At 42.0% G+C, this 16782-nt stretch overlaps 1 protein-coding gene across 5 annotated transcripts in view; it reads right to left on the bottom strand.

Moving 5' to 3' along the window:
• The window catches only part of raraa (retinoic acid receptor, alpha a), a 164898-nt gene that overhangs the window by 11717 nt on the left and 136399 nt on the right, over positions 1-16782 (bottom strand). For all 5 annotated transcript variants that reach the window (XM_060939331.1, XM_060939330.1, XM_060939332.1 and 2 more), the window contains 2 exons: positions 11045-11193; positions 7597-7738 (listed from right to left, as the gene is read on the bottom strand). In XM_060939331.1, the coding sequence (XP_060795314.1) occupies positions 7597-7738; positions 11045-11193 (291 nt within the window). The remainder of the gene's footprint in view (positions 1-7596; positions 7739-11044; positions 11194-16782) is intronic.

The raw sequence follows: 16782 nt of genomic DNA, 5'->3' as shown, positions 1-16782 counted from the left end.
CTGCTCTCTCGCCTCTCCCAATTAACTTCTCACGTCTGACGCTAGCAAACAGAACTGAAAGAATGTGTGATGGCACAGCCACAGGGAAAACCCTGGCGAGTGTGTGTCTCTTAGTGTAAACCACAATGACAACGCGTACTGAAAGTGTGTGGTATATAGCAATCAACACACACTAAAATCACGATGGTGATTGCTGAAACAAGCATGTTAGCATACCACACCACACCACGACCCATCTGTAACCGTCTTAGCAAGGAGTTCATCTATTTTGTTATGTCTACTGGTTCAATAACGTAGTGGATGTCTATAGCGAGTAGAACACCATGTGTTTTCCAAAATGCTGCATTGTGCACTTTGGAGAAGAAAAAAAAAAGTTCATAAACGCATTCATTTTCAGTGTACTATCGAACCAAACACCTTTTCAAGATGGCTGTAATTATAGACAATTAGGAGGGACTTCGCATCTCAATCATCTCAGTGAAACAGGCTTGCTAATGAAGGACTGAACAGACATACCTTGCTGGCTTGCTAATAAGCTTAATTTATATTTCTAATAATTGATACGCAGCTTGCCTAAAATCAACATCAAGAAACTAGCTAGCTAGGCTACGGTCTTACTAACAAGTTGCTTATAATTAGAGAGATGAAAGTGGAGCAAAGAAAAAAAAAACCTGAAATATGGGGGGGGGGGAAGACGGGACGGGACAACATCCCCCGAAAATATTTTAATAACACAACACGCAAAACCCTGCATTCTAGTGTATTTTAGTACTTATTTTAACTAAAACAAGTTATAACTTTTCAGCCTTTTTCTTTCATGTACATTAATGATTAACATGTCAAAAATATCAAATTTAATCCCCCTAGTTAATGAGTAATTTTCAGGAGAGCATTTAGAAAACACGGTGATTTTCCTGGCTACACAGCTAATTACTATGGAAAAAAAAAAAAAGACAGTTGAAGGTAAACTCAGCAAAATCCCAAAAGAGTCTTGTTAAAAAGTAAAGGTCTGTTAGAGTTTCTAAAGCTTTCAGGTTTCAAATGTTGGGGACATTGACAAACGAGGCTCAATCTTTTAGTAGAGTTGTGCGTTTGCATGAGCTAAAGTGAACTAAAAATTTCCAATTCATATTTATGTGAGTTGAAGCCAATTGTTTACATTAGTTCGCATTGTCTGTAAATTTAAACACACCAATGAATACCAAATTTCTCATGTAAATCAGGGGGGTAGCTAGGATTTTTCAGGGTGTGTGTGTCACACACTGACTGGCAGCCTGAGTACATTATGTAACAAAAAATAATTACCATTGCTAGTTTTAGGCAGCTTAGAAACGGGCTCTTCCATTATTGCTGTTTCTTCCACGTTTTCTTGATGTGTTCTAGAAACGGCACTAAAACTTAGCTTCGAAACCACAAAATGCAACTTTGATGGGGGGAAAAAAAAATTTATATATATATACACACCGTAAATCCTCTAATATAGGCCGGGGCCTTTATTTCACTCAAGTGCATCTTGGTCCAGGCCATTATTGGAAGGAGGCCAGAATTAGAGGCAGGCCTCTATTTCTATTTGAGCAAAACAGACTACCAGTGGAATGAATAAAAACGAGATTTTGTGTCTATTTGAACCTATAAAATAGGTTGATGCTTGGTTGCCTGGTTACCACCAGACCTACCGGTAATCACAATCAGGGGCGCCTGCAGGGTTGAACTGTAAGGTACGCACTAGCGGTGTAATCCCCCCCCCAAAAAAACGCTTGCGTGCTGCAGTTTCTATGAAGAGTCGATCTATAGGCTTATACACAAAACAACGATAGAACTTTAACTTGAAATTGAACAATAGCCTTCCATGAACACAGGCTGATATTTGAACAACATATGTGAACTACACACGACAATAAACAATAAACTCTTTATAGCCTCGATTAGAATCTAGTGAACTTGCTCAGCACTACCGCACGCACGACTCTGACACACACTGTAGCGCAACGTGGGGTACAGAGACTCGTTGAAAAACTCCTCGGGTATTTTTCTGAGTTTACCGAAAATCAGAGTAGAAGGAGCCACCCACCCTCTGTCTGGTTTGAAGCGGTTCTGTAGGACATTGAGCTTTACAGAGTCCGGTGCACATTTTAAGGCATCTGGTTGAAGTTTACCTATGTCTGATAAATCTGATGTCAGTGATAGCGGGCTGACTCGTGGCTCATTAGTAAAGCTATCTGATGGCTCATTTGTCAGCAAGGTGGAGCAACCATCTACTTCTGATCGTAAGGGACATGGGGAGATGTAGGTGTTCTTATATGAAATTCACTGGATGTATGGCTAGTTTCAAACTCGGAGGTAGATGAAGGCAATTCCCTCAAAGGACCTGAGCTCGCATCCAGCTGCAGCGTACTGCTGCTCGGTTGCGGAGGAGTGGAAGCTGCCGGTGCCGTGTTACTAGCTGATACTGGAGAGGACTGGCAAGCAGATGACACCCCTGGATCACTGCTTTTGGACTTTTTCGTAAAAGTCTGAAACAAGCTCGTTTGTTTCAGGGTTCGTTTACTCATTTTTGACTCGCTTCTCAATAAATTCTCGCACAAGCTCTGACTACTGACGATTGTCTGTCTCTGTTTCTCAAAACTGGAGAGAATCTCAGTGGTGCAAGAAAAGTATATCTGCATTGACCAATGAGCTTTCTTGGTCACGCACACCCCGCCCACTCCTGAAGCACACAAATGCGCCGGCACACACACGTGTCTCTCTCTCTCTCTCTCTCTCTCTCTTTCTCAAATTATGTTGCATTGCCAAAGCATTCAGGTAACAATTATAATAAAAAAAAATATATCTCTCTCCCCAAGGTACGCCTAGTGCGTACGGCCGTACGCCTGGCGGCGCCACTGATCACAATTGTCTTTCAGATCGGAACGATTGTGTAAGGCCACTATGATCTCAGAAACATCGTTGGTTATAGCCCCGGCCTGTATTAGAGTCCGGCCATTATTTACCTCCTCCGACAGCGAGACCGGCCAATATTAGAGTCCCGGCCAGTAATGGAATACAGGCCAGTATTAGAGGATTTACGGTATATATATATATATATATATATATATATATATATATATATATATATATATATATAAAATAAAGTGCTTACCTCTCTTCACGTTGAAAGGAGGAGGAAAGTTTTGCTCGTTTTGACATGGCGAATTATTAAACACGAGAAAATACTCATAATTCACAACTAAAAAGACTGCAGCTACACTGGCAGCTTGACTATGCTTTCTAGTGCGATTGTGTTGGGCTTGCGCAGAACGGTGTCAGTCCTGCGCGCCTTAGCACGTGCACCTGAAGGCGCGCCTTGGGCACACGCACCTAACGAGCTCCGGCACACGCGCCGTTAACAAAGAACACCTGTCTTTAATCAATGAACTATGTTTGGGCTGTTTAAAGACTGCGCCCATGCAAGGACGATGCGAAGTATTACGCCGCGTCTAGGAACGCGAAAAATCCAAAAAATAAAATTTCTCCATTCGGAAAACCGGAGATTTTCAAGAGTTTTGTCAAATATCCGGATTTCCGGGTCATTAGCGGAAAAAACCCGGAGGAAAATCTAAAAATCCGGAACACTTTCATGACTATTATAATGGACATTTTTAGCTAGGTAACTTTGCTCAGCTTACATATGCATCTGTTTGAGCAGCGTCATGACGACATCAAACATTACGTCTTTAACGTGAGCACAAACAGCAAAGTTGTAAACATCAAGAGATACATCAAGAAATGTTTAGTTTCTCTGAAGTATAAACTCAGTGGGCGGCACGGTGGTGTAGTGGTTAGTGCTGTCGCCTCACAGCAAGAAGGTCCGGGTTCGAGCCCCGTGGCCGGCGAGGGCCTTTCTGTGTGGAGTTTGCATGTTCTCCCCGTGTCTGCGTGGGTTTCCTCCGGGTGCTCCGGTTTCCCCCACAGTCCAAAGACATGCAGGTTAGGTTAACTGGTGACTCTAAATTGATCGTAGGTGTGAATGGGAGTGTGAATGGTTGTCTGTGTCTATGGCCAAGTTTACATTAGACCGTATCTGTCTCGTTTTCTTCGCGGATGCACTGTCCGTTTACATTGAAACGCCGGGAAACGGGAATCCGCCAGGGTCCACGTATTCAATCCAGATCGTGTCTGGTCCGGCGCTGTGTAAACATTGAGAATACGCGGATACACTGTGCTGAGCTCTAGCTGGTGTCGTCATTGGACAACATCACTGTGACATCCACCTTCCTGATTCGCTGGCGTTGGTCATGTGACGCGACTGCTGAAAAATGGCGCGGACTTCCGCCTTGCATCACCTTTCATTAAAGAGTATAAAAGTATGAAAATACTGCAAATACTGATGCAAATACTGCCCATTGTGTAGTTATGATTGTCTTTAGGCTTGCCATCCTTCCACTTGCAAGTGGTAAGTGACGCGCATGCCCGATATGCACTGAGATCACACACACAGCGGCTCAGTCCCGAATCACTGCTCGTGTGCTTCACTCGCGCGCTCTGTGAGCTGCGCAGGGCCGGAGTGCGCACCCTCCAGAAGGCACTCGCTGTTCAGGGTGGAGTGATTTGGAGCGCAGGATGCCTGCGGAGCCGAGCGTATCCGTGTACTGGCGTTGCTGTGTGCACGCGAATCGTGTATTGGCGTTGCTGTGTGCACGCTAATTGTTTTAAAAACGTTAATCTGATGATCTGCTGATACGGTCTAATGTAAACCCCACCTATGTGTCAGCCCTGTGATGACCTGGCGACTTGTCCAGGGTGTAGCCCGCCTTTCGCCTGTAGTCAGCTGGGATAGGCTCCAGCTTGCCTGCGACCCTGTAGGACAGGATAAAGCGGCTAGAGATAATGAGATGAGAGATAAACTCAGTGTTACACTCGTTGGAAATGTTAGCTGAGCCGAATAGCTCATACTCCAGTAGCTCTCCCAAGCTTTTAGTGCTCGTCTATAATATAATAATACGAGATATCATTTTAGCTAACATTTGTACCAGCAGGTTGCTCGGTTACCTGGGTGTTTCTGCAACTTGTTTACAAACACCAAAGGACACTTTGTACAAATTGATGATTGCAAATAAGGACATTTAGCCGAGGACGATTATGATCAGGGGTGGAGCCAGATACTGTGACGCTGATCTCCTGAAGTTAAAATGGTTACCGCCGATTTTAAATAAATAACTGAAACTAACTACAAACTTTAGGTTTGTTGTGGTGATAACAGGGCTCACTGTTGAGCAGAGATGAAAAACTTAAGTTCGACATAACGGATAAAGGATGGACGTCAGAACTCGATATATCATTTGTAAAGCTCAACGATGTACCGTTGTTTCTATGTGGGCATCGCGTGAGGCATGTCGTGATTTCTGTAGCCTTCAGACTGCTACTGTTGGACTTTTGGTATGGCTCGTTGTCAGCGTTGTGCCATTATATCCATCTTCGGTAGCGCTGCTGTTAGCAGTGTTAAATTTCTTGCTTTGCTTTTCCCACGAGGCAGCCCGCAAATAGCCTGAGACGGTGGAACAAACTGCCAGACTGACTACATGTTTCACTTCAGTGCACGCTTTCTTTCCCCATTTTCACTTCAGTACACGCAGATTCTCACAGTGAGGCCTCTAGTAAAGTGTTCACATATCTAATCCTGGATAACATGCCAGACAGATACAAATGAACGCGGGATGACATCAAACGACACGGAGACATCAAAGACGGGTGAAGTGTTAGAGTGATGTAGCACAAGCCTGCAGGTATAACAAGCTAGTTAGATATGCTAGCTCCTTTTCTGATACTGCAGCTAATCAAGAAAAAAACAAAATGCTTTGAACAGCATGTGAATGAATCTCAGTCATGACACTGAGATGAATCCCATAATGTGATGCCAACCGAGCTGTCCAGTTCGACAGGTACCGCATAACATATTAAAGTGAAGATAATAGCGCTAGTAGTTTCTCAGGGTGGAGTCGGTCATAAAATATTTGCACATCCACATCCATATAAACAAAACACAGGCTGAGGGAGTTTCTTTCAGGGCTCATTTCCTAGCAGTCTGGATGTTCACATATTTGGGTTGTAAATTTATTCGTAGAAAACTGGAGATACATGTGAATAGAAAGTGAGGTTATTATTATAAAAGGACAAAATTATTATCCGCTGTATTTATTATTTTTGTTTGTTCTAAAAAATTATGACAAACGTTCAAATTAAATTGTGAGAATTAAACTCTCCCGTTTCTAGTACAGACTAAGCAGGAACTTCGCCAGTGTTTCCAAATACAAACGTCCATTTTAGGCCACTCCCATTCTGCGCTGCATTCAAATAAAACCCGTAACCTGATCTCCAAATGGGAAACGGTTTGCTCTCAACTCGTAAATTCAGGACGGCCTCCTCGTAAACAAGTGACGTCAACTCAAAATGGCCGCCCACAGCATCAACAGTAAAACCCCATACTGTATTATGCTAATCAGAGTATTAGCTTTGGACCACTCAACAAACAAACGTACATATTTGCTTGATTCAGCTACAACACTCACTACGTTTACATGCACATAGAGAGAATCGAATTTCTGCCGTTGCTCGACTGAAATCGAAGTTTAAAATGCCATGTATACACCTTAATTCGGCTGAAATTGAACCGAACTTGATTTCTTGGAATCGAGCTACACGACCTAGATTATGCGATTTCTGCCGAGCTACTTAGTGCATGTAAACCCTATTGAGCTACGTATTCGAGCTACTTACTTCAGCACTGCCCCTTCCGGAAGTGACAAGACCACAAGGGAAACACAACAGCCTCGGTCGGCATGACAACGAATCATGACAACGGCATGAATCTTTTCTTTTTGTGGCATTGTTTGCACTGTTAATATTTAGCTCACTTACTGTATCACCAAATACATCTGTACAGCTGTTGCATAGCTGTGAATTGTGTCGAAAAAACAGCCTCGGTCGGCATGACACTTCACCTTAGCCGCCCACTTTATTAGGAACACTTCTGTTCGTACATACAAACTACAAACACTCTTCTTAGAGTTTATTTTATTTTTAAAAGGGACAGTGCACAAATTAAACATTATCCTTGTGGTCAGGACAGATGTCTGTCCCAGGTTATAGCAGTGCATGCTAATTTCCGCCTGTAGTCACTTTGTTTATACTCTTGAATAGCTCTTCTTCATGACGATAACCGGAAGTGTACCAACACGATGGGGCGTGTAGCGCCACCTGTGGCTCGGGTGCACAATGCACCTCATAACAATAGCTCGATTTAAACACTGTGCATGTAGGATTGGATTTCTCTGGCACCCTGCTGGGACCTTCAGCTCGATTACCGACAGCAGCTCGATTTGGATGTGCATGTAAACGTAGTCACTGACTAGACAGTTCTTTTTTTTTTTTTGAAAATATACATACACACAATCATCATCAGCAGCAGAATTAGCTAGCTAGCTAGCTTCGTGTTAAGAAAAGGCAAAACATGGAAACGTCCGTGGTCTAGTCCCACAGATACGGATATTTAGAGTGCTGAAACGGGTAGCGTCAGGGCCAATGATGATGATTTGAAGAGATTTTGAAGCAGGTACTCACACTCCTTGGACATGCCCACTTCCAGACACTTCTGCAGGCGGCAGTACTGGCAGCGGTTTCGCGTCACCTTGTTGATTATGCAGCTCTTTTCCCGGTGACACGTGTATACCATGTTCTTCTGGATGCTCCTGCGGAAAAATCCCTGTGGAGAAAAACGTACACAATGCTGAATGCCAGGATTTGGCGATGCTGCTTTTATGACAATATGCTAATTTCATGTCATGCTTCATTAGTAGCTCGATTTGAACCATTATAGAAATGAGCAAAGATTTTCTTACTTTAGAGAGCCTGTAAACAAACAAAGGTATCACGTGGTCTTATAAAAACACTAACATGTAGTTGACTGCAAACAATGATGACAACAATAATAATTATTATCATCCAACTGTTCCTGCGTAATAAGTGATTTTGTGTGAAGACTGAGTCATGTGTTTTTTACAAGATCACACTAATCAGTCGAGTCCTCCTGATTTTTCTCCTGATTCTCTGCAAATTTTGGGAATATTTACAGTGGTGCTTGAAAGTTTGTGAACCCTTTAGAATTTTCTATATTTCTGCATAAATATGACCTAAAACATCATCAGATTTTCACACAAGTCCTAAAAGTAGATAAAGAGAACCCAGTTAAACAAATGAGACAAAAATATTATACTTGGTCATTTATTTATTGAGAAAAATGATCCAATGTTACATATCTGTGAGTGGCAAAAGTATGTGAACCTCTAGGATTAGCAGTTAATTTGAAGGTGAAATTAGAGTCAGGTGTTTTCAATCAATGGGATGACAATCAGGTGTGAGTGGGCACCCTGTTTTATTTAAAGAACAGGGATCTATCAAAGTCTGATCTTCACAACATGTTTGTGGAAGTGCATCATGGCATGAACAAAGGAGATTTCTGAGGACCTCAGAAAAAAAAAGGTGTTGTTGATGCTCATCAGGCTGGAAAAGGTTACAAAACCATCTCTAAAGAGTTTGGACTCCACCAATCCACAGTCAGACAGATTGTGTACAAATGAAGGAAATTCAAGACCATTGTGGTCGACCAACAAAGATCACTCCAAGAACAAGGCGTGTAATAGTCGGTGAGGTCACAAAGGACCCCAGGGTAACTTCTAAGCAACTGAAGGCCTCTCTCACATTGGCTAATGTTCATGAGTCCACCATCAGGAGAACACTGAACAACAGTGGTGTGCATGGCAGGGTTGCAAGGAGAAAGTCACTGTTCTCCAAAAAGAACATTGCTGCTCGTCTGCAGTTTGCTAAAGATCATGTGGACAAGCCAGAAGGTTATTGGAAAAATGTTTTGTGGACAGATGAGACCAAAATAGAACTTTTTGGTTTAAATGAGAAGTGTTATGTTTGGAGAAAGGAAAACACTGCATTCCAGCGTAAGAACCTTATCCTATCTGTGAAACATTCTGGTGGTAATATCATGGTTTGGGCCTGTTTTGCTGCATCTGGGCCAGGACGGCTTGCCATCATTGATGGAACAGTGAATTCTGAATTATACCAGCGAATTCTAAAGGAAACCGTCAGGACACCTGTCCACGAACTGAATCTCAAGAGAAGGTGGGTCATGCAGCAAGACAATGACCCTAAGCACACAAGCCATTCTACCAAAGAATGGTTAAAGAGGGATAAAGTTAATGTTCTGGAATGGCCAAGTCAAAGTCCTGACCTTAATCCAATCGAAATGTTGTGGAAGGACCTGAAGTGAGCAGTTCATGTGAGGAAACCCACCAACATCCCAGAGTTGAAGCTGTTCTGTACGGAGGAATGGGCTAAAATTCCTCCAAGCCAGTGTGCAGGACTGATCAACAGTTACCGGAAACGTTTAGTTGCAGTTATTGCTGCACAAGGGGGTCACACCAGATACTGAAAGCAAAGCTTCACATACTTTTGCCACTCACAGATATGTAATATTGGATCATTTTCCTCAATAAATAAATGACCAAGTATAATATTTTTGTCTCATTTGTTTAACTGGGTTCTCTTTATCTACTTTTAGGACTTGTGTGAAAATCTGATGTTTTAGGTCATATTTATGCAGAAACATAGAAAATTCTAAAGGGTTCACAAACTTTCAAGCACCACTGTATGTGGTCAAAAAAACTTAATTTTTTATATCTTTTTATTCTCAAAGCTAACATTCACAAGCCATCTCCCCCCACGCTTTATCATTTTTACATCACTCACCACTTCACTCGGAAGTTTAACTTTGGTTTTGAAGCATGACTTATTTTTTAAAAACATCTCAATTTTGAAAATGTTCACTTTTTAAAAAATAATTCCTTATAATTTATCATTAGAAAGCTTCAAGTTTTTTCAATAAACTTTGTAGCTTTTATATTTAGAAAACTCATACATTTGAGGTCAAAATGTTGACAGTTACAAGCAGAGCTGTATTTTTTTCATCTCTATGCACATTTTTACTTTACTGTGAAGCTTTCAAAAAAAAAAAGGAAATAAAAAAAAAATCTCTCAAGCCGAACTTTGGAAGTGTACTCATCTTCATAATAACTACACTTAAATAGAATTTTTAATTTTAGTCTTGCACTTTCATGGTCTTTTCACTGTAGTCTACTGGACTTTCATTGAAGACAACAGTAAAAGAAAATTTAGCGCAAATGTGTTCACACTCACGTTTTTAAACTCGCCGTCTCCATTATAAGGGTTTAGGCTTCGATTTGAGCAAAAAACAAAGTTTCAGGGATCTTATACACACCAACAAACTATGCTAAAGGGACAAATTAGAAATGGCACAATTCACATTTCGCTTACAATGAGCGATATAGCAGGCGGCCAAGCAGTCATAATGCATAACAAAGCATAGCTTTACATGAAACGAAGGAACTGAAGTTCATGTGTGTGTACACATGTGCTGTAATATACTACTGAGGACCATATATCCCCACAAAGATAGTAAAATCTGACACTTTTGACATTGTGGGGACATTTGGATGGTCCCCACAAGGAAAGTGGTGGTGGTTGGTTTTTTAAAGAAAAAAAAGAGCCAAAAAAAAAAAAAAAGTTTCCTTTTCTTGACTGAGGTTAAGGTTAGGTTTAAGTGAAGGCACAGCGTTAATTAACTACATTAATAATTATGTCAATGGAAGGTCCTCAGAAGGATAGTAAGTGTGTGTGTGAGCATGCATCCTTGCTACATATCGAGGACCAGAATATATGTTTTTTTTTTTTAAATTAGCAGAGTCAGGACAATTCCGGGAAATGAAGACATTTTGGCTGGTCCTCATTTTTTCAAAGGTCTGTTTGAGGGTTAAGACTTAGTTTTAGGGTTCAGGTTAGAATGAGGTTTAGGTTAGGAGGGTAAGGGATGGGGTTGGGCATTTAGTTATAACAGGTAAGTTTAGAGTAAGGGGCGAGGGAATATTTTATGTCACTAGGAGTCCCCACAAAGAGAGAATGTACAAGAATGTGTGCGTTTTACCTTGCAGCCTTCACAGGCGCTGACGCCGTAGTGGTAGCCAGAGGATTTATCCTGGCAGACGAAGCAGGGTTTGTAGACCCTCGGTGGCGGAGGAGGAGACGGCGGACTGGGGACGATTTCCTCTGAACTCGTGCTCTGTGTCTCCACGGCTGAACAGGAAAAGAGGAAAAAGAAAAGAAAAATAATAGGTGAACCAAAATGGAGAATCCAAAAATAATTAATAATAAAATAAAAAGAGAGAGAGGAGTGTCAGTCACTTACTCCTTGGAAGTTGATTATTTTCCTAATAGTACATCCCGAAATGTTTTATTCCTCTTACACCAAAGCAGTTTACCAAAGAGCAGTTTATTTTAAATCACATTGATTAAAGAATAACTTGAAACATTCAGCACTCTTTTTTTCTGTCTTGAAGTTACTTAAAAAGGAAGAACAGCAGTTCCAGCTTTAGCTCTGTTAGAAAGCGCGGACACTGGAGACTCCTTCCATCATCTGCGACGACGTAAATGAGAACAAGAAGTGACTTGTTTCACAGATGTTCCACAACATTAAATGGAACTGATCTGTAAGAGGAATGAAACACTCAGGGACGTGCTGTTGGAGGAACATAATCAACTTTGGTGTTGCACCACTGACGTTGCTTTACGATAACACCAGTGTGTTTTTTTTTTTTTTTTAAATTCACAAAATTAGTCATCATGAATACTAGATTTTCACCAAGGAGGTGTGTAGAGTTTAGCACAAACTCCGGGTTTTTTTTGTGTGCGCGTGTGTGTGAGAGTAAGAGAGAGATGGTCTCAGTATGTTAGCATATTTGTATATGTGCATGTCTGGACAGTCGTGTGTGCACACGGTGTGTGTGTAGAATTTTAGGGCAGCTGAGCTCCTGAGTTAAATTTAGATCTCTTATTTATACACTGCTGCAGCTACATGCTCCTAGCCACATCTCTCTCACACACACACACACACAGATGTAAGAGTACAAAGTCCACAACATGCACCTGTATTAGCTAAACAAACACACACACTATTCAGTCAGTGTTCACAAAGCAAGCATGCGTGAGACAACCTTCAGAGTTTCATCCTGTGTGTGCACGCGCACGCATGAGTGCAAGAGAAAGAAGTTTTTGGACAAAAGCTCCAAAATACCTTTATACAATCTGAAGATGTAGCATGCACGCACACACACACACTCCAAGAGAGCTGTAAGCTAACTAATGAGTAGGCTAATAACTGTACCTCAAATGTCTGTGAGAAACACAGAGTGTAAACACCAGCAGGTTTGTGCATATTCATGAACAGGTCTCTTTCGGGAGCCAATCAGAATCAGCTCATTGGAATATTAATATGAAATAATGTACGTCACTGTTGTGTAAGAGATTAAAGCGAGGGAGAGAGTGTATGAGATACAAATGGTATCCCAAAACCATGAAAACACACGTCTGTTGTATAATCTCATAATGGACAGTTTGACCTTATAGGTTTAGCCGGTCATACGGCGAGCCCTACTGACCCCTGTCCCTGTTACCATAGCAACAAGAAGAGGTTAGTGTTGCGTGTGGGTATAGGTGTATATATTTATAATTTTAATATACATCCATACATAACACCACTGTACATGCACAAATGCTCAAGGGTGTCCTATACAAAGTATCCGCACCCCTTCTGATGTACACGGCCCCGGTGTTGCGTGGGTGTTCCGTTTAAATGTCAGTTGCACTGCATCGTGGCGACGCACTCACAGCGTGGCTGAATTCTCCAGTTGGATTGGTCAGAAAGTGTGGATTACTGTTCTACAAAAGCAGCTCGGACAGCATTTCCTGCTGTAACAAAGGCGACAGGTTTTTCATAACGTGCTTGTCTTCACACCCTCACTGGTTCTATCGCAACAAGCTCATTCACACGTGTATTGCAGACGTGCCATAAAAATGTTCCATAGTTACCCACTCAGTGTGATATAAGAGAAGTAAAAACACTTTGTGTTGTTATTTTTGTACAGTCTGCATAGTTTAATATCCAAAGCGCTGACACTGGAGACTCCTTCCATAAATGTTAAACAAACGGCTCCTCACCATGTCGATAATCACACACTTTGTTTTGTTGGGGGGGGGGGGGGGGGGGGGTTCATCTGTTTACTGAAGCATCCGCTACACAAGACCCTATGAATGAGCTGTTGCTAGGGAAACAAACAGCTGGAACGGCTGTCAGAGCTGCTGTTATAAAATAAGTGAATCAACACCTGAATAATCAGACAGCGAGACAGAATATGAACACACACACACACACACGTGTAATGATCTGAGGTCACAGCACACTAGACTCAATTTGCTGAGAGCTGGAGTTGATCCAGACCTCCCTCCCTCCCTCCCTCCCTCTCTCTCTCTCACACACACACACCATTCGTGACAGCAGCACAAGGAAAACCCCTTCGTCAAACAATAGCTGATATTCATAAAGCAGCCACACACACACACAGATAATGACTATCCTTAGGATGCTTTCACCTCTTATCCATTTCTGGTGTGTGCAGAACAATGCTGTGTGAGTGTGTGCGTTCGTATGCAAGCACATGTACGTATGTCACAAAAGCACCATGACAACCTTGTGTACAACCGAAAGTGACTGATCCACACACACACCTTAATAATCCTGCAACAGTCATGAGATCAGGAAGCGTTTCATTAAGGAGGTGGAGTTTAACAGCAGGGTTAGACGAGACTGACAGGTCAACGATGCCCTGAAGCACTGTGTGTGTGAACTCTGTCCTCAAAAACGTGCACGCGCACGTACAAATGATCACCATAAAATGAAAGACTCCATCAGGAAGCTGATGAGCTAGAAGCTGGAGTTTAAATACAAGGGGGTGGGGCTTTGTGGGTGATTGACAGTGAGTCATCTTGTGAGGGAACGTGAACTCGAGAAACCTTTAACACTACATACATGTGCGCATGCACACACACACCTGGTGGCCAAGAGCTTAAACAGTTAGGTGGGGTTTACATTAGACCGTATCAGCGGATCACCAGATTAACGTTTTTAAAACGATTAGTGTGCACACAGCAACGCCAATATACAATTCGCGTGCACATAGCAACGCCAATACACGGATACGCTCGGCTCCGCAGGCATCCTGCGCTCCAAATCACTCCGCCCTGAACAGCGAGTGCCTTCTGGAGGGTGCGCACTCCGGCCCTGCGCAGCTCACAGAGCGCACAAGTATAGCGCATGAGCAGTGATTTGGGACTGAGCCGCTGTGTGTGTGATCTCAGTGCATGTCGGGCATGCGCGTCACTTACCACTTGCAAGTGGAAGGATGGCAAGCCTAAAGACAATCATAACTACACAATGGGCAGTATTTGCAGTATTTTCATACTTTTATACTCTTTAATGAAAGGTGATACAAGGCGGAAGTCTGCGCCGTTTTTCAGCAGTCGCGTCACATGACCAACGCCAGCGAATCAGGAAGGTGGATGTCACAGTGACGTTGTCCAATGACGACGCCAGCTAGAGCTCAGCACAGCGTATCCGCGTATTCTCAATGTTTACACAGCACCGGACCAGACACAATTTGGATTGAATACGTGGACCCTGGCGGATTCCCGTTTCCCAGCGTTTTAATGTAAACGGACAGTGCATCCGCGAAGAAAACGAGACAGATACGGTCTAATGTAAACTTGGCCTTAGTGAAGAGAGAGAGAGACCCCATTACACAGACAGACAGTGTGCAAGTTAAATGAGCCGAAGTGTTCACATCACTGCACACTAATGAGAATGCGGTGTATGTGATGCACGTGTACACACACACACACACACACACACACACACACACAGCACATGTATGTGGACAGTCATGAACAGCATTCGCTCACACCATAGGGTGTATCCTCAGAGGGGAAACACTCCTGTTCACAACCATCAGGTCACTCAGAGCAAGCGTGCGTCATCTTTATCCACCTCTCACACACACACGCACTCGTACTTCTATCATTGTGGGGATCCTCACCGACATAATACACTTCTGAGCCCCTTACCCTAACCATCACATCAAAATCCCTAACCCCACTCCTCAACCCTAAAACTAAGTCTCAAACAGCTCTTTGAAAAAGTGAGGACCGCCCAAAATGTCCTCACTTCCTAAAAATGCCCTTACTCTGTTAGTTAAAAACATATTTCGGTCCTCAATATGTAGCAAGTATACACACACAAGCAAATTGCAGTGACACTTTTTATGCACAGTGGGCGGGGCGAGTGTTGGATACTGAAATAGACTTTTGTATCATTTCCTTTTCTACCATTTCCAATATTTCCCAGAATTTGAATTGTGTTTAAAAAGAACTAGAAATTGTGTCAAAGAAAACATGCTACGTTACAAAATTTAAAAAAAAAAAAAAAAAAAAAAAAAATCATCACAGCTACCAAATAATTACATTAAACAAAACCAGTTATGATATCTAATATGTTTAGGAACGTCTAAACACCACAACTTCAACTTTACTAAGGAGTCGGAATTACAGAAAGTTTTGATGCAACATGCTAGCATTAGTGAAAGACGCGATAACTAAATGTTGATGTATTTACCATCTCAAAACAACAAATCGTACAGCCACTGTTACAGATTTGTAAATAATCATTATTCTGGATTCTGATTGGTCAGGACATGTTGATTAAAGTTGCTAATCACAGGTTTATACTGATGCATTATTTCGCCCATATGGTGACGTTTTGAGTCTCTGGTGTCAGTGCTTTGTAACAGTCAAAATTAAAGCTGCAACTAAGTTTTTACAAGTTGTGAGTGATTATACCTGCTATAATGGAAGTGATAACAGGAACTAACTTCTTACATTAACTATAACCATAAACGGATTTTTAAAAAAGTCAGTCAGTCATTCTTTAATAAAATGAACTGTACTTTGTTTACCATTGAAGGCGTGAGCGGCCAAGTTGACGTCACCTTTCGAAATCAGGTTTGAAGAGACCTTTGTGAATTTCTGAGTACGAATTCTCCAAACAGTTTTCTTTAGTTTTTCCTTGTTGGAAGTGCTGAGTTACGAGTTAACGTTTACGTTACTTTTTTAAAACAACATTAACCAGCTACAGAATGATGACAACAATAACAAAAATATGCAATTATTTATTTCTCTTTTTGAACAAAGAAGCATAATGTTTATAGCTTTATCTACGAACCGTACAATAATTTTTTTCCGGACTTTAGCGGGCCGATCAACTCTGTGGTTTCTGAGATAAAACGCAAAAAAAAAAACCCACCAGACTAACTGCGTTAACTTATGAGACTTCTGTCTAAGAAGAACTTCCTTTCCATCTCAAGTCAACACGCATTTGATGACGTACATATGTGCTTTCATCACGATTAGTACGTTTTGTTTTAGTTATAACTTCTGGTGAAATTCCTTGTTCCCGCTAAAACAGATGGGACAGAAACAAACCCCAGCTCGGACACTTGGATCAATCTGTCACGAACACAATGCCATTCACAGGTTTCTTGAAGGACAGAGGTGTGTGAGCTGCGTGAAGCTGTTTACAAAAGAATCAGCCGACAAGATGAATAGACGATGGACGTCGGGGTCATGCTGGAGAACGTGGACTACCTTTCCTCTTTGTTTTTCCGTGACGGCTAGCCTTGAAATCTCTTTTTTTTGCGCAAATTACATTTTACATCAGCAAGTGCGGGCGGCACGGTGGTGTAGTGGTTAGCGCTGTCGCCTCACAGCAAGAAGGTCCTG

This window comes from Neoarius graeffei, chromosome 14 (assembly GCF_027579695.1).
Source record: "Neoarius graeffei isolate fNeoGra1 chromosome 14, fNeoGra1.pri, whole genome shotgun sequence".
NCBI classification, from domain to species: Eukaryota; Metazoa; Chordata; class Actinopteri; order Siluriformes; family Ariidae; genus Neoarius; species Neoarius graeffei.
Note: the sequence above shows the minus strand (reverse complement) of the source record. Positions and strands in the feature narration are given on the sequence as shown.